The sequence below is a fragment of the Phoenix dactylifera genome, chromosome 11 (genome assembly GCF_051530095.1).
Source record: "Phoenix dactylifera cultivar Ajwa chromosome 11, Ajwa_hap1_PhDact_Kaust_v1.1, whole genome shotgun sequence".
In the NCBI taxonomy this organism is placed as follows: domain Eukaryota; kingdom Viridiplantae; phylum Streptophyta; class Magnoliopsida; order Arecales; family Arecaceae; genus Phoenix; species Phoenix dactylifera.
Genome location: NC_143200.1, coordinates 3760730 through 3782784, shown reverse-complemented (window position 1 = coordinate 3782784; position 22055 = coordinate 3760730). Strand labels below are relative to the sequence as shown.

Below are 22055 nucleotides of genomic sequence, written 5' to 3'. Positions count from 1 at the left end.
GAATATTTTTTTAAATATTCAAATTTGCATGTATATTTTCTTCAAGTTTATATTTATTTTTCTATCCTCATAAAATATTGTTCTTTACAAAATACCACTATTTAGCGGTTTATCAAGTAAATACAAAATTCGATATTGATGGGGGGTTTCATGCAAAAAAAAAAAAAAAATCCTAAATAGTAATTTAGCGGCAAAAATGTTAAGGCAGAGTGGGGCCAGGTCCGATCCGAGACTCATTGACATTTTTCTATAAGATTAAGACTACCATAAAGAAGGAGGGCCTGGTTCAAATTTTCGTGCGAATTTACATGGGAGCCCCCGGTGGTGGTCCCCTGGGCCTGGGTCAGATTTTCTGCTGGTCGTCACGTCTGAGCCGTCTGATTATCCGTAACGCTAAGATCAGAATTTGAATTAAGGTCCGAGAGGGAGCGACGGATGCTGATGCAGCTGATGACAATTACGTAAATTGATGGAAACTCAAGACTTCTTATTACCAAGTCGATGCCAAATTGGGTGCAGTTAATAAATCAGCAACTTTATTTAGTAGATTAGTGGGCACCGTATTGTCATAGCTAGGGGTGCAAATGGGTCGGGTCGGGTCGGGTCCTAGGTGACCCCGATCCGACCCGGTTTTTTGTTCGGGTCCCAATTTTGGACCCGGACCCGACCCGGTTGAAGATCGGGTTGGGTCGGGTCGGGTCCGAGTCGGGTTCGGGTCGGGTCCGGGTCTGATTCGGGTCGGGTCCGGGTCCGATCGGGTCCAATTTTTTTGTGCTTTTGAGAAAAAATTTGGGCAAATCTAATTTGGTCATATCATAATTATGAGGTGCTGGGCGACCCATGACTTGAAAGACTTTGCAATTGAGCTCTAGTCAGAACAGATGACCCATGACACACTATTTTTTATCTATATGACTGATTGGACGGAACTCGGTGTCTCCCAGCTCCCCTCTCACGAGGACAAAAAAAAACCCAGACCTTCTTCCAAAATCCAATTCCATTACAGAAAACTAGCACATGACCCATATTCAGTTGCAGTGTCCCCTCACTTTCTCCCTTCAAAAGTTAAAAGAAACAAAAACCAAAAAACAGAAGGAAAAAAAAAAAGGCAGCTACTGAGACACCAGAGGTCTCAACAGTGTAATAGATCGAGAGAGAATCCTGATGGGCCGACGTTCCTTTGGATTCTGTGAACCTATGCTTGTTGCTAACTTGCTATCCTCCCACACTGACCAACAGTACCACAACCCACGCTAAAAAAAAAAAAAAAGAAAAAGAAAAGACTTTCTTTTGCTTTTCCTCTCTCTCTCTTTTCGGGTCCATTCGGGTCGGGTCGGGTCCGTTGGGTAAACCCAGACCCGACCCAGAAAATGATTCGGGTCCAATTTTAGGACCCGACCCGGACCCGCGGGTCCTAAAATTCGGGTCGGGTCGGGTCTACGCGGGTCGGGTCGGGTCGGGTCACGGGTCGACCCGACCCATTTGCAGCCTTAGTCATAGCTAGCGTCTCCCTCTTTCTAAATTATATACAAACGTTGATAAATTCCTCTCGCCTTATATTTTCTGCGGTCGCTGTCGACTTGAAAGGGAGTTAAGACTGAGAGCAGAGAAAGGCAGTTACCAGCTCTCTCTCTCTCTCTCCAGCCTGCTTGCCTTCCTTTTTTTTTTTTTTTCTTTGAACTTTTATTCGGTAATCGGTTTGAAGTCTTTGGGTTTTTGAAGCCATTCGAAGAGGAGGAAATGGACGTGGATGATAACAACAAGTGGGTTTCTTTTTGTTTGATTTTTGAAGTATTTTCATATCGTTATTCATCTTAATTAGTGTTTGATGAGTTTTTTCGCGAGGGGAGTTGGAATTTTGGCACTGGATTTGGAACGGAATGGTTATTATGTTGATCGGGTTTCTATCGTTGGTCTTGGTCGTGTTTTTATTGATGCATTTGGTGCAGTCCTTTGAGATATCTAATTTTCCCCCCCTTTTTTATAAAAAATCTTAGTTTCATTTGTTTGTGTTCCGTAGAGTGTGTCTGCTTGTTTGTTTTTCAATTTTGAGTTTTTTCTCGTTTTCGATTGTGGGTTTTGGAGTTTTTGATGCATGGAAAAAGTTGGGATTTTTGTTCTCTTTTTTCCCCCTTTGTTTCGATCCGGATACTACAGTTTTGCACGATGGGGATGGGGAATGGGTTCAAGTATTTACTGCCCATGTTGATGAATGGAACTTCTTTTTTATATGTATTATGAAATTTCGTACTTGAACCTGATGCGTTCTGTTCTTTCCTGCTCGTTTATATATCTTAGTGCCGAATAGTTACCTAATGTATGATTAAATACGGCGGACAGTCTTAACTTTTTACAAATGCAAAGCATGGTAAATATCCAGTTTTCTTTGTTCCGGATCTAACTTTTGTTTTTTGCTTGTCGATCTCTCTCTGTGGACATTGTTAGATTCTACTCTGTCAAACCTGTGATTTCGTGGCTTTCCGAGTGGAAAGGAATCATTTTGTTGTACATTTTTATCAATTAACTTGCATTGTATTCACTTGAAGTAAAAATTCACTCCTTTCATAATACTATCTTGCATTTTAGATTATGCATATTTTCTCATTTTCTTACAATCTTAAGTGCGAAAGGAATCAATTTATTGGTCATCTTTTCTTAACTGCCCGAATTGTATGTACTTGAAGTATAAAGTTATGGTCACATTAGTTTGGTAGTTTTCCGTTGTTTATAATATTGTATTTGTTATTTATGGTGCTATTGTTTCTATGTGGAATGATTGCAGTGAGATGTGGGAATGGCGAGAAGAGTATAGTCTGCAAATAGATCCACAAAACAGTATGTTGCTTCTAAAGTTTTTTTTCTTTAGAAGCCCTTTAGCAGCATTGGTTCTTATTGTCTAGTATCCTAAATTCCGCAGATTTTTCTCACTCTCTATGGGATGAAGTAAAGCCAAATGAAGATGCTTTCTTGCACATGCTGGAGCAACAAACTCCTATTAAGGATTGTGCAGATTTTAGCTCCCAAGTATCGGATATTGGAGGTATAGTTATCTTCTTTTAGATGTTGGCTAGTTGTTATTGAGATTGTACTGAACTCTGTGTAACTTGGGTGAGTGGAATTCAGATATTACCAACAAAGGTTTGGAGGAATCAGGGGAATCTTCGCAACTCAAGAGGAGGCGCATGCTGCAGTTCACGTCAGATACTAATGAGGCTGACATTGGCAATGAGGAAGGTGCTGCTACTTTCTTAAAATCTAAGGTTGGTTATCCATAGATATGAGGTAAATTATCTATTTTGATATTAGGTGGAGAAAAAGTGAGTATCTGTTTGTTTAAGATGCCTTCCCCCCCTTTTTTCTTATGGCCTTTGTTCTTATATTTATTCAGGTAATGGAGTGCTCAGAAACGGAAGATGGACTTTCAGAAAGTTTAAAGTGGACTTCGGAGTGGGCTGTGGGATTTTCAGGTTGGTCTCTCTCAATAATGCTTTGCGGCTCAAACTAGATCATCTATATGGTTATTCTGATTCTGAAGTCTATGCCAGAGGAAATGTGTGCCATAAGTTGTGAAGGGTTGGATCAATCATCAGAGGGGTGGCTGGCAGATTGCTTGAATGAAAACGAGATGCCCTGTATCCCTGATGAAAAGTCTGTGCCTTTTAAAGTTTTACTTTTATCTGGTAACTTTTGACCTAGTTTATAAGTCTTAATGCCACCTATGGTTTCTTGTAGGAATAATTATTTGACGTCCAATGACCAAGTCAGTGTTTCTGGTCAGTAAAACTTCTATTTGTTTCCCTGTTATTAAGTTCCTCTTTTGTTCTGTCTCTATCAATTGAAAAAGATTAACCTGTAATGTAAAAATGTGGTTTTCTTTGAAAACTGTGAACTAGATGCTGATGCTTATACCATCTGATTTATGTGTTTAGAGTTTAACAACATTTTACCTGAGATGGAAAATGATGTGGTGCAAGAGACCCCAGCTCCCGCTCCTCCCGTACTTTTTAAGGGTATGTTTAGCATTACAGCCATTTGTTCCATCATGTGCTACTTTATACCTGTAGGTTATTGCTCAAATTAAATATTTTCCTCATTTTCCCTCTTAATAAATTTGTGTTTTTCCCTTCCATTATATCAGGTAGGAAATCTTACATTAAAACTCCGGCAAAGTTAACTAGTTCAATTGCCTATCCTTTTTCCCTAATCAAACCATGTGGAGTTCAAGGTGATGTAACTTTGAATGACATAAATCAGCGAATTCTAGCTCCACCACCATCAAGATTGAAGCATAAGAAGGATGAGGAAACTACCATTTCTTATCCTACTTCAGCTTATTCTGGGAAGCCTGTGGTTGTCAAAACTAAAATTTGCACTGAAGGGGGAAAAGGCAGCATTACAATCATGAGAACCAAAGGTTGACTTTATAAGCCTTCTCCAAGTGTTCTGTGGGCCTCTCTCTCACGCATTTAATTTTGTGTTGGTCTTGCATGATAAGTTTTGGCCAGGTAGTTTAAATACTTCTATGTTTTATTGGATCCTTGTTTGGTGCTGGATCATTCACTCAGACTTGTTGCTTGAACCATTTATTTTGGGCTTAAGTTCCATATTGCTGAGAGGAACTCTAGTTATATGCATTTCTTGGTTTGTGATGCTTTCATTAGTTGAAGAAAATTGTATTTTGTTAACACTTGAATTTTCTTTTACTTTTCATTATTGTTGCCCTAGTGATGATCTCTAGCGCATCTAGTTAATATATTGGGAATTGAAGGACTTTTATGACTTTCAGTATCAGCACTTCTGTCGCTTACTATATAAATGGATAATAATTTGATTTATGTTGTAAAACAAGTATGAAATTGGAACTATTATTATCATAATATCCTTCAGATTAAAGTCTGCCATACTGATCTGTACCATCCATACCCTATTGTACCGGTAAGGTACCAATTGGTATCAAGATTTGGTTTGATATATAAGTTGAATTGGTCCGTATTAGTCTGAGCCGAGTGAGACTGCCCCATACCGTCTGGTATGACTCGAAATTGGGATGTGTATTGTACTATACCTAGCCGTACCGCTTGGTTTCAGACGATACCATCATGAAAAGTGAGAAAAAGGAGTCAGGAGCTATGTCGGTATTGGTGTATACCATACCGTACCTATTATATTGTATCGAATCGGTAATGTACCGGTACAGTGTCAGTACCAATGTTGTGAACCGTGCTTCAGATGTAATGGGAAACTAAACTCAGCTGGTAGACTTACAAGTTCTGAGATAGTGAGGAGTAAGAAAATTGAAAACAATTAAAGGCACGCTATGCAAGGTAGATATGTATTGTCAAAACTAAAGTGTATTAGGTGATGCATACATTTAGAGAAGTCATTACCCCAGCTGATTGGCTGGCTGGGAGGTACTCAAATGGTGATTTCAGTGTAGCATCAAGTCTTCCTACTGAATTAGGTCTGTTAGTCCAATTTGATGCCATGGCTGTATTTATGTTCGCTCTTAATTTTCCCTAGCATTCTTCACTATGCCAAGAAAACACTAAACTTTATTAAGTTTGTGATTGTTACATTGGGGATAGATGAAGAAAATGGACGTGTTGTACTTTAAACAACTGCACTTTGCAAAAATAACAAATTGAGCTCAAATAATTGATCAACTTTAGTATAACTTTCATGTTATGCTCTCTAATAAAAGGAACAAAACTTATACAACAATTGCAGCTGAAAAACTCCTCCGTGTGGCGAAAATTCATGTTTCTGATGTACAATTACTTACCTTGTGTTTGGTTGGGGTTACGAAAGGGTGGAGGGATGGGGTTGGAAGGATGGATGGCTTCCATCCACCGTTTGGTTTAAAAAATTTAGGAAGGATGGATGAAAAGGAGGGATTGCCCATCCATTCTGGCCCACCAATTTGCATGCTCCCAAATTGGAAGGATGTAAGGAAGGATGGATGGAGCATGTGAGGAGTGGATTTCTACATTGACAAAATTATCCCTCATTATTTTTTTTGACAAAATCCTAACACTTCTTTACTTTTTCATGCATTTTATTTATAGATATTTTTATTCTACCTATACTATTAATCCTATACTATTAAATTTTATTACTAATTCTTTTAATTTTAGTACATAATTTCCATAATTATAGGTAAATAATTATGATTATCTTCTATATTTCTATTTATACTCACAAGTTTTTAGTTGGCTGTTATATAAAATTAATCAACTATTTAACTTAAATTATAAATTAATTAGTTATTTATATAATTGATATATAAATAAATTAATTCATATATAGTTAATTTATAAAATTATTCATTAAATATTTATATTATTTTTTATATAATTATAACTTATAAAGATTATAAGTTTATGTATATTTCTCTTCTTCTTTAGTATAAATAAGTCCTATAAATTGATAATGATAATACTTTTGTACCATAGTTTAGTAAAAATATCATACAAATATCATCCATCATCTCTTTTGTTCCTTCTATGTCAAACAAAAGAGGGTTCCTATCCATCCTCTCTCTCATTCATCCTTTCTCTAGCCTATCTTTTGTACCAAACAGAGGGTTAAAGTTGTATGCTTGAATAGTTGATCATTTGGTATACTGACTTTCTTAAGAAACTTGTTTGACTACCTTGCTTACTTGTAATTCTTGTGTTATTCATCTTGAGCTTTGATGTCGCATGTTGACGTGAAAGATGTATGGTTGGAGTTGATGCCAAAGGGGTTTCCTTGTAGTTGAAAAGATATATGAGGATGAGATCTCAGATATTGCTTAGAGTTGGATTTAGTTTTTACTCATGATTTCCAATTACATATCCCCTTAATAATCCTTTGGATTTGAATTTCAAGTGTTAGCTTTGAGGCTTGTGGTTATGGAGAGATTAAAGCAATCTGTGAAGTGTCTGAGTGTTGATATATATTTGGCATTTGAACAATATGTGTAAAATGAGAAGGGACTGATTTTACTTTGTGAGCTCAAAGATCTGCTGCTTGTGCATTACAAAATATACAAGTAGAATTCCATTGAGGCTAGTATTAAATGCTAGCATATTAACTAGAAATATCAGCTGATAAATCTACAGAAGGCTTTCAAATGAGAATATCAATGGTTGCATGCAGCTATCTTGTGATTAGTAGTGGAGGATGTGATTTGGAGCCTGCATGTATATGAAGAGGGAAGTGGGCTCTTTTATTTGCTTTATACTAGTTATTAGGATCCTAAACTGAAAGGAATGGAGGAAAAGGGTTCATCTAGCCGACCCCAACTAGCTTAGGATTGAGGCTTATTTGAGTTGAGTATACTAGTTGCTATTTTGCTGGAGATATGGGGTTCTGTGGTGTTGTCAACTTTATGGGAGTGAGGAGATATTAGCAGCTATGTGTGCTATGATACTATGACACCAATATGTTTATCGGTTGCCCAGCTTGATCAACTTTTCCTAGCTTATTTCTGTGTGAGGTTAGATTGCTATAGGTTTCTGGGTTAGGTTAGGATAGGTGCTAAATGTCTTGGCAATAAGGATAGCTAACATGCTATGTGGGTGGGGGTGGTTCTAGTACTGAGGTTTGGGTTATCTAGAGGGACTTGGGTTATATTACTAGAGAGGGCGAATACATGATGTTTGTATTAGTGTGTATACCTCATTATCCTATGAAGGCTGAATATACGTGTGTGCTTTATTTTTGGTGTACTTGCAATCGTGATGGCTACCCTTCCTTTGTTTTTGATATATGCTGTGCAATTGCTGCCCCATGCCTCTTCCAATTATTATGCTTGTTTATTCTTGGTTTCTAACTGCCCATCATTGTTAGAGCACTTAGATAATCTAGACCAAGTATATACAAATGCCTCAATAAAATAACAACGCCTTTGGTAGGAACTTTACATGTGCAGTTCTTGGTGATGGCTGGTGAGTAGAATTTCCCTTGCTAGTGGTGTCTAAATTATATAATTAGTTCTGATCTGTTTAAAAGTTCCTGGGATGTCGTGTGACCTCCACTCCTTGTACAAGAACACCAAGTTGGCTTCTTTTGCGGATGATGTGAATCATGCGATTTTGGTCTACTAATCAGTACTTCTGGTTTTATGCTCACAATTTAATTCAATTTATTCATTAACACATATGCTTAAACTCCGGTCCTTTTTGTTTCTATGTTGTTTCAATTGGAGCTTGATACCTTCTCATTTGAAAGATACACATATATGAGTTGAACTGTACGATCGTTTGTCAAAATTTCTTTGACAACGTCTATTATCTGATTGGTTTTATCTTTCGAGTACCATATGAATGTGATCTATTAGAATATTATGTCAATAATGACAGAGGACATTGTATAGTTGTTGACTGCAGGCTTATGGTAGACACTTAGGTCGGGGTTGAGAATTGGAGGGCCGACGAGGCTAGGGCCCTATTTTCCATTTTTTTCCGGTATGCGTTCGCGCTCGCAAACATCGCGAACATAAACACTAAACATCAGTATCATGGATAGCACCTCACTTGATCTTACTGGGTGGGGTCTCTTTCACATCCTTTGTTTAGTTATCTACTTCACTTTCGATAACCTCGGCAAAAAAGCTCCCGAAAAGAGCTTACTGGCTTATTTCATTTGTAGTAGTTGAGCGCTTGAAACAACAAACTTGTTGTAGATATACAAATATGAGGCAGTATGGAAGATATCCTGATTTTGATTCCATGACTTCTCTCTTTAAGTTGCATGTAAAATTAAAGTGTGGTGCACATCCTCGTGTACCATAGTTTGAGATAAAAGCATGATCATACTATTGTTACATTTTAATGATAATCTTACTTGTGTGCTCCACCATGTCGTGTTGTTATGTGAACTGTTTGCAGTGCACCTTCCCCTAATGTTACATTCCCCCAATTTTGTTATTCTTAGTCAACAAAATATGTTCGGATGACCTATATGTTCACAAACACTTAAAAGTAGCAAAAATGACGGTGAAAATGAGTTTTTTGATGCATAGGATGTATGTAGATATGGAGCAAGAACTTTTAGATCACTGGTGGCAATCTCTTGTAAATATATTGTTTTCAACTTAATTCTCATCAGTCATGCCTGATTGTTCGTTTCTCCTGCTTCTGTTCGATAAGAGAATAATATGCTTGGTATGTGCAAGCTATGATCTCAATGTGCTGCAACTGCACAATGTATTGCCCTTGCATCCTCAGTGTACTCTTTTCCTTGGTTTTCCTGTTTGAGGACGTGCCCCTTTAGTTTTTCGTATACTTTATGCATGTCCTGCCAAAAGTTCATGCACTTACCAAGAAAAACATGCGTCCATGTCTCCTAACCCTTTCCCCCCTGCCACTGTGGAACTTTGGCAGTGCTGCATGATAGGTCTCCCACGTGATCTACAATTTGCTTACATCCAATTTTGAAATTGGAAGGTGATGATGAACACAAGAACCATGTTTTTTTTTTAACTTTTCTATTAGATTTTTGTAATTGGTTTTTAATTTTCTTCCTGAAAGTGGACTGGAATTGGTCTTTAAGGAGCAAAAATGTAAGTTTTTGCGGTATTCGAGCAGTAGGAAACTGCCTACTTAAATTTGCAGGCATCAGATGCTGATCATGAGAGGATATCACTAAAGATGGCTGAGCTTTGGTACAGGTTCGCCATGTTTTCTTGAGTGATTTAATCTTTTTATTATCATGGATCTTATGTGACAATATATATGTCATTTAACATTTTTCAACATGATTTGAATTGGTTTAAAGGTTTTGAGGTAATTTGAAATTTTGGTTCTTCTGTTGAGATAATGATAAAAAGGTGGCAAGTCCTTGCATTCCTTCATAGTTTCTGCAGGCTGTTTTCACTTTCTTGTTTTCATGTTCTTACTGATCCATGTGCAGCATGCATGCATACATTGCTTCCAGGCCTTTCAGCTCTTCTTTTATTTTTGTTAATTTTCTGGCTTGTAGCTTTTTCTGTCCTTGCTTTCAGGACTTCCATTCTTCCTACAACTTTGAACCCTTTATCAATTAGGCACATGACTTGTGATCAGAACTAGGTATATGCATCATTGAAGGCTTCTATATTTGTTCTTTGTTTTAGCTTTTTACGAGGAAAACATGGAATCGATGCGATATTCTTACTGGTTGATGTGCTCATGTTGTAATCCTAAATTCTTTGTTGGGAATTCATAGTTGTCTGATTTTACTCTTGGTTTTTCATGGGGAACCTCTTCCCATTTGCTTGAGCTGCATAATCTTTGCCATTAGCAATATCTAACCACCAATCATACTCTACCATTGCCTGAATAGTCAAAGCATGCCAAAGGCAATGGAGTGACTCGTCACATGGCCAAGATCTTATTTTGCCCTCCATGGCTTTGTCAACCACTTATTTGCCAATTCTCTACATCTTTTTTTGAGTAAAATAGTTGGGGATACCTAACCCAATCTTCTATTAATTTTGTCCTATTTCTAAATCTACTTTGTTGTATCGGTCATTTTGAATAATTGACGTCACGCGCCTTTGATTGGGAATGGTAATTCGAGTTAGCCATCAGATTTGCAGTACAGTGGTGATTTGCCTCCAGCTAGGGTAGGAATTTGTTTCTTTTCTTTGCAAAAACACAGTGAGGTTGGAACTAATTGCATCTAGGAGCATTTGAGAGTTCTTTTTTTTTTTTTTTGCAGAATTTTCTGGATTGATTGGTAACTAAAGCATGTTTGGGCTCTAAAAATTGTAGTTACTAGACATGGTAAGAGCTTATCTACCAAATTTGATTTCCTGATTGATGGATGCAATTGTCATTCATTCTGGGGTATTGGTTTAGTTTTCATCTTCTCTCCTAAAGTCTTGCCACTGATATAATTTTGAATTAGTTCTTTGAGTGAAAATGCTTGAATTCGCTTCAGCAAACAGGTCCCAGCTTCCAATGCACATTTATAAATCTAAAAATTGATGTTTCCGCCAATGTTGATAGTTATTTTATCCACTTAATGATTTTCTCTCTCTTTTTTTTAAATGTTACACATTGGAGGTTTCTGAATTATTTTGTCTCTTGGTCTGAGATGGGTGATATATAAATTAAAAAAAGTCTAATGCATATATATACCTGATCCATCTATCTGAATATTTGATAAAAAAATATTAATATTACCGTCCATTTTGCACATAGATTCGGGAACAAAATCATCAAGGAAAAAGAATCTGATTGTTCTTGTAAAATTGATAAGTAATTATATTTCTTATGGAAAATCTGTAAGCTGGTACAAACCCCTGCTACTATAAATTGTTGTTACATCATTATAACCAGGTGATGTTCAAGGTAAAAATTTTTTTTAATATATATTAAAAATTAATTTTATATATAGTAACTTACAGAACTTATCAAACTGTTCTGTAAGTTGTCCTTCTCCATATAGTAGAACAAGGGATATATCTATGGATGGCCATTAGGAAAATTTAATTAGCCTTGTAACAGTTGATTGAGACAATTGGCCACCTCTCTAAGCAGCATCAACCACCCTAACCCATTCACTTAAAGAAGTAATGCCCAATACACCTGTTGCTGAAAATTAGACCCGGGGGCTGCCGCGAAACGAGAGGGGAGGAGCTCCGCTGCCGGAACGGCGGGTGGCGGCGCGTCGACTGGTGGCGTCCTCCTGGAGAATCCTGCAAGAAAGCCGGTGGACGGGCTTCCCGGCGCCGGCCCTCCGAAGCTTAAGTCAGAGGGGGCTAATACGTGGGAGGAGTCAAGAAGGAGAATGTTTGTTTCTGTATTCGTTTTTTTGTCTCTCCCTCCTTTTTCCCCCAGGTTTCCTTTTATAGAAAGATATTATGTTACCTGGGAGGTGACAGGGGAATTTGTCTCCTTTTGTAATAATTGGGCACGATCATGCTCATTAATGGCGTCGTGGAGAATAAAGCCGGATCAGACCGGAGTCAGGGAGCTGTCACGGTTGATCGGACCCGTTGGGGTGGTTGAACCGCCGGCCGTGGTGGGCCTGGGGTTCGTAGATGGTAAGTGCATTGATTGCTGAGTGAACCGGTGGTCAGGGAGAGTCATACGCTTTGATGGTTCAGTGATCCGAAGATTATCTTGAGCCGTGTTCCTTTAATGATTGAGTGCATCGGAGGCCTGAGGGGGTCACACGCATTAATGATAGGGCGTGCCGAAGGCCTGCGGAGATCACGTGCCTTGATGACTTAGGAATGGCGACAGATTGCGGTGGAGTCATGTATTTAGTTGTCAGGTCCTTTAGAGGATTAAGCGGAGATTCTGGAAATTTGGCTAAGGCACGGGCTCGGCACGGGTGCCGAGCCGAGCCGGTTGTTTAGTGAAGTATCCTGTTGTGGGGTCGAGCGTTTTCCTGGTCGGCGCTTCTTGGTTGAGTGTCTCTGGTTGGCGCTCTCTTGGTTGGCGCTCTCTGGTCGAGCGCCTCTCTGGTCGGCGCTCTTTGGCCGAGCACCCCCCTGGTCGGTGTTCTCTAGTCGAGCGCCTATTTGGTTGGCGCTCTTCGGTTGAGCGCCTCCGAGATGGCATGACTTGGGTTTTTCCCCAACACTACCCCCCGACTTCCGAGTTCCAGCTGGCTACCAGCTTGAGTGCGGGAAGTAGTTTTAGTTGGGTCATTATGGAAATTTTAAATTATCGTGCGTTTCGAATTATCGGGCGCTTCGAGGTGCCTTTAATAGGCGGCGTTTCTTCTTTTCCGAAATGTCTCATTACTGGGACGCCTCTTTCGAAGCATCCTCGCGTCGTGGGCTCATGATGGGGCCGCACGATCCGACAGGGCGCTTCTGTGTTCGAAGCGTCAGCCCGAATTAAATGTGTCGCTCCGTCTTTTGGGCCGACACGCGTCGTGATCCGAACGGGGTGCAGCGTTTTTCTCGCTGATCTGGGCCGTTGGAGGGATCTATATAAACCCTCACCTGGCCTCCCGTTACTTTCTTATTGTCTCCTTCGTCCAACTTTTCAGTCCGAAGTTTCTTATCTCCGGCATCCTTTACAGGTCCCTTTTCCTCTCAAACCTTCTTTCTTCCTAATGGGTCCTGGTCCGAATGATGTTGAGTCCACCATGGGTGAACTGGAGGTCGAAATGGCCGAGGAATGGTTTTTTCCTCGACGAGGGTTCCGTTTGGAGCTCGCCAGGCGGGGGGATCGGGTAACCAATCCTCCGGTAGGCCGGATCGGAGTGTACTTGGAGGCACTCTGTGCCGGCCTACGATTTCCTCTTCACGGGTTCGTGAACGAGTTGCTGACGGAATACCAGTTGGTTCCGGCGCAGCTTGCTGGAGGACAGTGGTCGGTTTCCTGTCGCTATGTTTAGCGTTCGGGATTCCGACTTCTGTCAACGTTTTCCGGCGACTTTTTGTATTAAAGTCGAATCCGGAAGACGGAGAGTGGCTTTACATTGCCCTTCGGACGGGTCGGCTACTCTTCCAGGGCGCTCCTTCGTCTATTCATGACTGGAAGAAGAAGTTCTTCTTTCTAGGCTCTGAACGGACATGGGGGTTTGACCCTAGGTGGGGGCCGACCCAACTCAAGTCCGTCAACAAGGTCCCCAAGCTTTCTTCGCGCGAGCAGGGGATCCTCGACACCATCCGCAGCCTCGGGGACGGTATTCTACTGAGCGGCCTCATAAGTGAGGACGCTCTAGTGAATGTTGGGCTGAGCTCGACGCGTCCTCAGGGTAAGGGTAACAGTAGGAGTCATTTTTCATTTTGTTACTGTTCTGAATTCTAATCCTGCTCGTCCTTGCAGATATCGCGAAGATGGTGACTAAGAGCGAGGTCTTGTATGCCCGGTTCCAAAAGAGGGCGGCCGAGCTCTCGGGGGAGTCGACCGAGCCGAAGAAAAAGGCGAAGGTCTCGGCGACCGCAGCGGTCGAGACGGGCGCTCCTCGCCCCACACACTCCGAAGCTGGTCGGAGGGCGGGCGCGGCCTCTGGTGGAGCCACGATAGCGCTCCCGTGCCCGGCACCAATTTCGCAGATCCCTGGTCGGCAGGAAGCTCCAACTGCCGATCAGGGAGGGAGTTCGGCGGGTCTGGCGCTTGTGCGCCCCGCCTCGGTTATGCGGCAGTCAGATCGGCCGCCTGTCCGACCTTAGTCCTCCGGTTCCGAGCCGGGGAGCGGCCAGGGAGCAGGGGGGCCGGCTCCGCCGAGGCCAGCCGAGGTCGACCTTCCGGGCTCGTCGGGCTCACGGGAGCGGGTGCCTTACGCTCCCGTCTGGTCGGTTTTCGAGGGCGACTCGGCCCTTGATAATCCCCAAGTAGCGCGCGAAGTATTTCGGGTCGCGCTGCTCCCGGCCGATCAGGCCAAAATTCGGTTCATGAACTACGGCGCCTTCATGGACTCTACTCTTTGCTCTGCCGTCCGGGTAAGTTGGTCTTTTTATTTGTGCAGTTTGTGCAAGTTTTATTTTTAGTTTCTTACGTTTCTTACGCCTCTTTTTTACAGCATCTGCGCGAGACGGAGACGCTGATGCACATTGTCCAGGACTACCGGGAGCGAGCCCGGAGGTATCAGCGGGGGCACGAGGAGGCCGAGGCAAGGTGCCTGGCGTCCGAGGCCGAGCGCCAGGTGCTCCAAGCAAGGGTGGGGAGCGGCCGAAGATGAGGTTCGAGCTCTGACGCCGAGCTCGAAGAGGAGAAGGGCGCGCACACGCTTGCCAGATCCGAAGTGCGCGCCGCAGAGGCTCGTCTGGCCGAGGCCGAGCTGGCGCTGGCCACCCGCGAGCAGGAGGTGGGGAACGCCCGCCTCAGAACCTTAGAGCTCGAGCAGGAAATAAAGAACCTCGAGCGGAAGGCCGCGTACCACGAGGCTCGGGAGCAGGAGGCTCGGGAGCAGGCCCAAGACGCAGTTAGACTCTTCCGCGAGTCGGATGAGTTCCGTGACCTTCTGGAAGAGGAAGGCGTGAACGGGCTGTTCCAAGGCTTCAAGGACTTCCGCAACCAACTGCGGCGGCTCCTTTCGGATTTTGACCTGAACCTGCTCAAACCAGGAGCAGGGGTCGAAAGGTCGGAGGCGAAGGCAGAAGCTCCGGGGGCCGACCAGGAGGGTCCGGCCGAGGCGCCCGAGGCTGTCCCCGAGGTCGCTGAGATGGCTTCCGAGGCTGTTCATGGTGCCACCGAGGCTGTCGAGGAAGAAGCCTTTATTGCGGAGCCGGCCATCCCTGAAGTCGCCGAGCCTGAGCCTTAGTTTTAGTTTTTTTTTTTTTTAAATCGGGATGGCCTCCATTCTTGTTAAGGCCGAGCCCGAGCTTTGTACTTAGCCTACGGGCCTTTTGAAATGAATATACATATTTGTTTATATCTTGCGACCGCCTTGTTTTGATCTTGGGTAGACCTAGGTTTCTCCGCTTGGATCCGCTTTAGGCTCCAAGGACATGGGCTCTACGGCCCCAACTTCGTCCGCCACATAGTTGGACTTGCGTTTAGGCTTGGCACAGCCGTTGCTCGGTCCTTCGACCAGTAATATAGCGACGCTTATGTCTAGGATACATTTGGGCTCGGGGGGTCTTTTCGAGGTTAGCTCAGAATTCGACCGAGCCCTAGGACTGGGTCACTAGACTTGGAATTTTTAGTGAACTTTGAGCCCGGACCTCGGGTTGCCGAGGCGGATGATCGGACTTTTTCCGACAAACGGGTTGAACGCCCGTCAGCTCGTGATGGGGATTCATCAAGCTGACGATATAAACTAAGCTTGCTATTGAACAGTGCATGTAGGAGGGGTGAGGCCGAGCGATGATTGGCCCGACCAGGTACCTCGACGCCGGTCGGGGGTTCATTCAGGTAATTAATTAACTAAGAATGAAAATAAATGAGATAATGCAAATACATTAATTGAATGGGTACCTGGTACCGTGAGCGTTCTTACGCCGAGGCAGTGAACTTCGCCTGGCGACTGAAGACGCTCTTCTGCTCGGAGTCCGTTCTTTGGGGACGCCGGCAAGATGGAAGAATCCAGTTTGCTGCCAATCACGAACTTTTCGTTGATCACGAACAGGAGATTGAGTCGAGCCCTGTGATCGATGGAGAACGAGGCGGGCTCGTTAGTCGATGGAGAGCGAGCCGAGCTCGTTTGGTCGATGGAGAACGAGCCGAGCTCGTTGGTCGGTGGAGAACGCATCCCGAAATATCGGGGCATCCCGACCGTGGTCGGGGTAGGAGAACGGGCCGAGCTCGTTGGCCGATGGAAAACGAGCCGAGCTCGTTGGCCGATGGAGAACGAGCCGAGCTCGTTGGCCGATGGAGAACGAGCCGAGCTCGTTGGTCGGTAGAGGCCGCATCACGAACTCACGAACATCTTCAGGGAGTTCACGTAGGTACTCCATCATCCCGAAATATCGAGGCATCCCGACCGTGGTCAGGGTAGGAGAACGAGCCGAGCTCGCTGGCCGATGGAGAACGAGCCGAGCTCGTTGGCCGATGGAGAACGAGCCGAACTCGTTGGCCGATGGAGAACGAGCCGAGCTCGTTGGTCGGTGGAGGCCGCATCACGAACTCACGAACATTTTCAGGGAGTCCACGTAGGTACTCCATCATCCCGAAATATCGGGGCATCCCGACCGTGGTCAAGGTAGGAAAACGAGCCGAGCTCGTTGGCCGATGGAGAACGAGCCGAGCTCGTTGGCCGATGGAGAACGCATTCCGAAATATCGGGGCATCCCGACCGTGGTCGGGGTAGGAGAACGAGCCGAGCTCGTTGGCCGATGGAGAACGAGCCGAGCTCGTTGGTCGGTGGAGAACGCATCCCGAAATATCGGGGCATCCCGACCGTGGTCGGGGTAGGAGAACGAGCCGAGCTCGTTGGCCGATGGAGAACGAGACGAGCTCGTTGGCCGATAGAGAACGAGCCGAGCTCGTTGGCCGATGGAGAACGCATCACGAATTCACGAACATTTTCAGGGAGTCCACGTAGGTACTCCATCATCCCGAAATATCGGGGCATCCCGACCGTGGTCAGGGTAGGAGAACGAGCCTGGCACCATGAGACAATTTAGGAGAATTGGTGAGTTCGAACAAGTGCACAAGCCGTCATAAAATGAAATTTATGGTTAAATAGTGGGAGACCCCTCGGGGTTCTATTGGTAGTACACGCGGAGATTTTCAGAACTCCAGCTTCGTGGAATGGGAGTCCCATCTAGAGACTCTAGCTTGTAAGTTCTGGGCCGACGGATGCGCATGACTCGGTAAGGTCCTTCCTAGTTTGGAGCTAGTTTCCCTTGCTCGGTTGGTCGGGAGGCCTCGGCTCTTCTGAGGACAAGGTCCCCTGCTTTGAAGGATTTGACTTTGACCCTGGCGTTGTAGTACTGAGCTGTCTTTTGCTGGTACCTCGCCATGCGAACTCGGGCGGCCTCTCTTGTTTCCTCGATCAGGTCAAGGTTGTTCATGAGCTGTGAGGAGTTGGAGCTGGCATCGTGATGCTCTACCCTTGGGGAAGGGAGTCCGATCTCCAATGGGATGACAGCTTCCGTTCCGTACGTTAGATTGAAGGGAGTCTCGCCGGTGGGGACACGGAATGTAGTCCGGTAAGCCCACAGGACATTGTATAGGTCTTCGACCCATTGTCCTTTGGATTTGTCGAGCCTGGCTTTGAACCCCTGCAAAATAGTACGATTTGTTACCTCGGTTTCTCCATTCGTCTGAGGGTGCGCGACCGAGGTGAAGCGGTGGTCGATGCCAAGCTCGGAGCAGAATTCTCTAAAATGGAGGTTGTCGAACTGGCGGCCGTTGTCGGATATGAGGATGCGGGGGAGCCCGAATCTGCAAATTATTGACTTCCAGACAAAATCCCGCATCTTCTGCTCGGTGATCCGGGCAAGTGGCTCGGCTTCCACCCACTTTGTAAAATAGTCGATGGAGACGACCATGAATTTTCTTTGCCCGATAGCCAGAGGGAATGGCCCTAGAATGTCAATTCCCCACTGGGCAAAAGGCCAAAGGGAGCTGATAGAAGTTAAGGGAGCCGAGGGTCGGCGTTGGACATTGGCGTTTCTCTGGCATCGGTCGCATCTTCGAACGAAGTCCACAGCATCCTTCTGGAGTGTCGGCCAATAGTATCCTTGGCGCAAAATTTTATGGGCCAATGCTCGTCCTCCCAGATGATTTCCGCAAATCCCTTCATGGACTTCGCGCATTGCATAATCAGCCTCTGTCGGGCAGAGACATCTGAGGAGGGGAGAGGTGAAAGATCTCCAATAAAGCTTTCCCTCATGCAATATGTACCAGGTGGCGGAGCGCTTTATTCGGCGAGCCTCTCGTTCATCACTGGGGAGGACTTCGTCTTGCAGATAGCTGATGAGCTCGTCCATCCAGCTTGGCTCGAACTCAATCAAAGGGCCTGCTCGGGCTCCTCCGTACCGGGTTTTTGGAGATACTCCAGTGCCGTCGTTTTGGGGAGCTCGCTCATGCGAGAGGACGCCAGCTTTGACAGCTGGTCGGCCCTAAGATTCTCCGACCTGGCAACATGTTGGACGTGGAAAGAATTCAAGGTCGAGGCGAGATCCCGTACCTTCTGAAGATATTTCTGCATTGTGAGGTCTCTGGCTTCGAAGTCACCCAGGATTTGGTTGACGACGAGCTGAGAATCACTGAAGGCCTCCAGGTCCTTCACTCCTAGCTCTCTAGCTAGTTTGAGCCCGGCGACGAGTGCTTCGTATTCCGCCATGTTGTTGGAAGCAGGAAACTCGAGGCGTAGGGCTTGCTCAGCGACCACCCCCTCCGGGCTGGTGAGGATGAGATCTGCTCCGCTACCCCCCGAGTTTGAAGAGCCATCGACATGTAAAGTCCATGCCAAACTCGGGGTCTGCTCTGTTGGCGTAGGCTCGGGTTCGGGCTCGACCTCGTCCGGTATGGTGCACTCGACTATGAAGTCGGCGAGTGCTTGCGCTTTCATCGCCGGTCTGGGTCGGTACTCGAGGTCAAATTCTCCGAGCTCGATGGCCCATTTAGTAATCCGGCCTGCGCGGTCCGATCTCTGCAGGATCTGCTTTACTGGTTGGTCGGTCAGCACGGCCATTGTGTGGGCTTGGAAATAAGGCCGGAGCCTTCGAGCTGAGATGACCAAGGCATAAACAGTCTTCTCCAGCTTGGAGTATCGGGTCTCAGCATCCCTCAAGACTCGGCTGGTGTAATACACTGGTTTTTGGAGTTTGCCCTCCTCTCGGACCAGGACCGAGCTTACTGCTACAGGGGAAACAGCTAAATACAGGTAGAGGAGTTCACCCTGTTGAGGCTTTGTGAGCAGGGGAGGGGAAGCAAGAAGGTGCTTGAGCTCTTCAAAAGACTGCTGGCACTCGTCCGACCATAGGAAATTTTTCGGCTTCTTAAGAGCCGCAAAGAATGGAAGGCAGCGCTCGGCTGAGCGGGAGATGAATCTCCCGAGAGCTGCAACTCGGACCGTAAGCCGTTGCACCTCCTTGACTGTCCTCGGAGGCGTCATTTTCTGGAGCGCTCGGATCTTTTCAGGGTTGGCCTCGATTCCCCGTTGTGTAATGATGAAGCCGAGGAATTTGCCCGAGGTGACTCCGAACGCGCATTTAGCTGGATTGAGCTTCATTTGGTACCTTCGGAGTGTGGAGAATGCTTCATCAAGGTCGGTCACATGGTCTTGCGCCACCTTGCTTTTCACCAGCATGTCATCAACATAGACCTCCATGTTTCGGCCTATTTGGTCTTTAAAGATCCGGCTGACCAGCCTCTGATAAGTTGCTCCGGCATTCTTTAAGCCGAATGGCATTACTCTATAGCAGTAGGTACCCCCGTCGGTGATGAAGGCCGTCTTTTCTTCATCTTCTGGCGCCATGCGGATCTGGTTGTATCCGGAAAAGGCGTCCATGAACGCCAACAGCTCGTGCCCCGAGGTGGAGTCCACGAGCTGGTCGATGCTGGGGAGTGGGAAGCTGTCCTTTGGGCAGGCTTTATTCAAGTCGGTGTAGTCCACGCACATGTGCCATTTCCCGCTGGTTTTTTTGACGAGGACCACGTTGGCGAGCCACTCCGGGTAGGATATCTCCCGGATGAAGCCAGCCTCAAGGAGTTTGTCAACCTCCTCGGCTGCTGCTCGTTGTCGTTCAGGGGCGGCGCCTCGCTTCTTTTGTCACACGGGCTTGCAGGTTGGCTTTACTTGGAGCCGGTAGACCATGATCTCTGGATCTATCCCCGGCATATCCGCGGGCGACCATGCGAAGACGTCCATGTTGTCTCGCAAGAAGTTGACGAGTCAATCCCTTTCGCACTCATTGAGACCAGAGCCGACCTGCACGGTTAGCTCGGGAAAGTTTTCGCGCAAAGAAACTTGGATTAGTAGCTCACCAGGCTCTACCCGCTTCTGAGGGCTGACTCGTGCCTCCAAAGTTTTAGCTGAAGGCTGGTTGGTTGCTGGGATAGGCACCTCAGCTGGTCGCTTCGCCTCATGGGTCGCCATGTAGCATCGTCTGGCTACCGTCTGGTCCCCACGAGCTTCGCCAACTCCTTGGCTGGTGGGGAATCGCACGAGCAGGTGGCGAGTCGAGACCACTGCTCGGAGGGCGTTGAGACCTGGTCTTCCGAGGATGGCATTGTAGGCCGAGGGCAGGCGTATCACAAGGAAGCTCATCCTCACGGTACTTTCACGGGGGGTGAGCCCGACCGTGACCAGGAGGTCGACCTCGCCCTCTACTGGGACTGAATCCCCAGTAAATCCGACCAACGGAGTATTCATCCTCCGTAGTTGCTCCTCTGTCATCCCCATTTTACAGTAGGCATCAAAATACAAAACATTCGCCGAGCTCCCATTATCGATTAAGATGCGTTTTACATCAAATCTATTTATAATCATGGAGATGACAACGGCATCATCGTGGGGAGTTTCGACTCCCTCCAGATCATCATTTGAGAAGGAGATGGCTTCCGAGGCGCATAGGCGCTTCGAGGAGGTTCCTTCCCCTGAAGCTTCTCCAACCGAGGCCCCGCCTCGGCTGGTGTTGATGGTGCCGGCGATGGGCCTGTTGGCATTTGAACCTTCAGGCTGTGCGGCTCCCTCGGCTGGCTTCTTTTCTTCACGCCGGCCTCGCACGAATCGATCGAGCACCCCTCGGCGGATGAGCACTTCGATCTCGTTCCGGAGCTGATAGCAGTCCTCAGTATCATGGCCGTGATCCCGATGGAAACGGCAGTACTTCCGAGGATCACGCCGAGCTCCGGAATCTCGTTTCGGAGGTGGGAGCCGGATGTAATCCTGACCCTCAATCTCCATAAGGATTTCGGCCCGAGGAGCGGTGAGGGGAGTATAGTTTTCATACCTCCCTTCGGGTGCATGGGCCCGTGGTGGAAACCTCGGACGGAGTGATGACCTCTGCTGAGGCAGTCCCCGTAGTCGGGGTGGACTCTTCAGGCGGGGCGGATTTTTGGCTCGGCGCGGGGACGGGCTTCTGGGCTGGCCACGCTCCTCGCGGCGTTTTTTCTGTTTCTTGGGGGTCTGCTCGGCCCCGCTCCGCCTAACAGCCACGGCTTCCTCAGCCTTGGCGTACTTCCGCGCCCGAACAAGCATTTCAGTGAGGTCCGCAGGGAAATTCTTCTCGATAGAGAAGAGGAACCTGTAAGACCGGGCTTCAGTCTTCAGTGCCGACATGGCGATTGACTGGTCCAGCTCCCGGACTTCCCATGTTGCGGCGGTAAACCGATCCAAGTACTCCCTGAGGGACTCTCCCTCCTTTTGTTTGATGTCAAGGAGGGAGTCCGATGTCCGCCGCTGGGGCTGGCTAGCGGCAAAATTACTGGCAAACTGCCTGCCGAGCTGCTCAAAGGAGGAAACAGTACTCGGCTTCAGCCCGGTAAACCAAAGCCGGGCCGGTCCTCGGAGCGTTGCTGGAAAAGCTTTGCACATTATGGCCTCCGAGGCTCCTTGTAGGGCCATTAAGACCCGATAACTTTTCAGGTGGTCAAGGGGGTCGGCCCTGCCGTTGTAAGGCTCCACCTGGGGCATCTTGAACCGCGGCGGGACTGGTTCGTCATTAATCTGCTGGGAGAAGGGGGACTTCGTGGTGAACTCAAAGTCACCATCACGTCCCGGTT

The 22055-nt window shown here is 46.1% G+C and overlaps 1 protein-coding gene across 1 annotated transcript; it reads left to right on the top strand.

Annotated features, from left to right (window-relative positions):
- The first annotated feature begins 1556 nt into the window (after positions 1 to 1556).
- LOC103699123 (protein XRI1-like) lies at positions 1557 to 4685 on the top strand. The gene is made up of 9 exons (XM_008781177.6): positions 1557 to 1763; positions 2783 to 2835; positions 2918 to 3040; positions 3124 to 3260; positions 3389 to 3467; positions 3546 to 3648; positions 3733 to 3773; positions 3930 to 4010; positions 4139 to 4685. Exons 1-9 carry the CDS (start codon positions 1741 to 1743, stop codon positions 4417 to 4419), a joined length of 921 nt encoding a protein of 306 aa, XP_008779399.3. The 5' UTR covers positions 1557 to 1740; the 3' UTR covers positions 4420 to 4685.
- The last annotated feature ends 17370 nt before the right edge of the window (positions 4686 to 22055 follow it).

Excerpts from the sequence above, each read along its gene's own strand:
- LOC103699123 (XM_008781177.6), top strand. The coding sequence starts at position 1,741 with ATGGACGTGGATGATAACAACAA. Across the intron at positions 1,764-2,782 it reads GACGTGGATGATAACAACAA|TGAGATGTGGGAATGGCGAG; the intron begins GTGGGTTTCTTT and ends GAATGATTGCAG. Across the intron at positions 3,774-3,929 it reads TGACCAAGTCAGTGTTTCTG|AGTTTAACAACATTTTACCT; the intron begins GTCAGTAAAACT and ends TTATGTGTTTAG.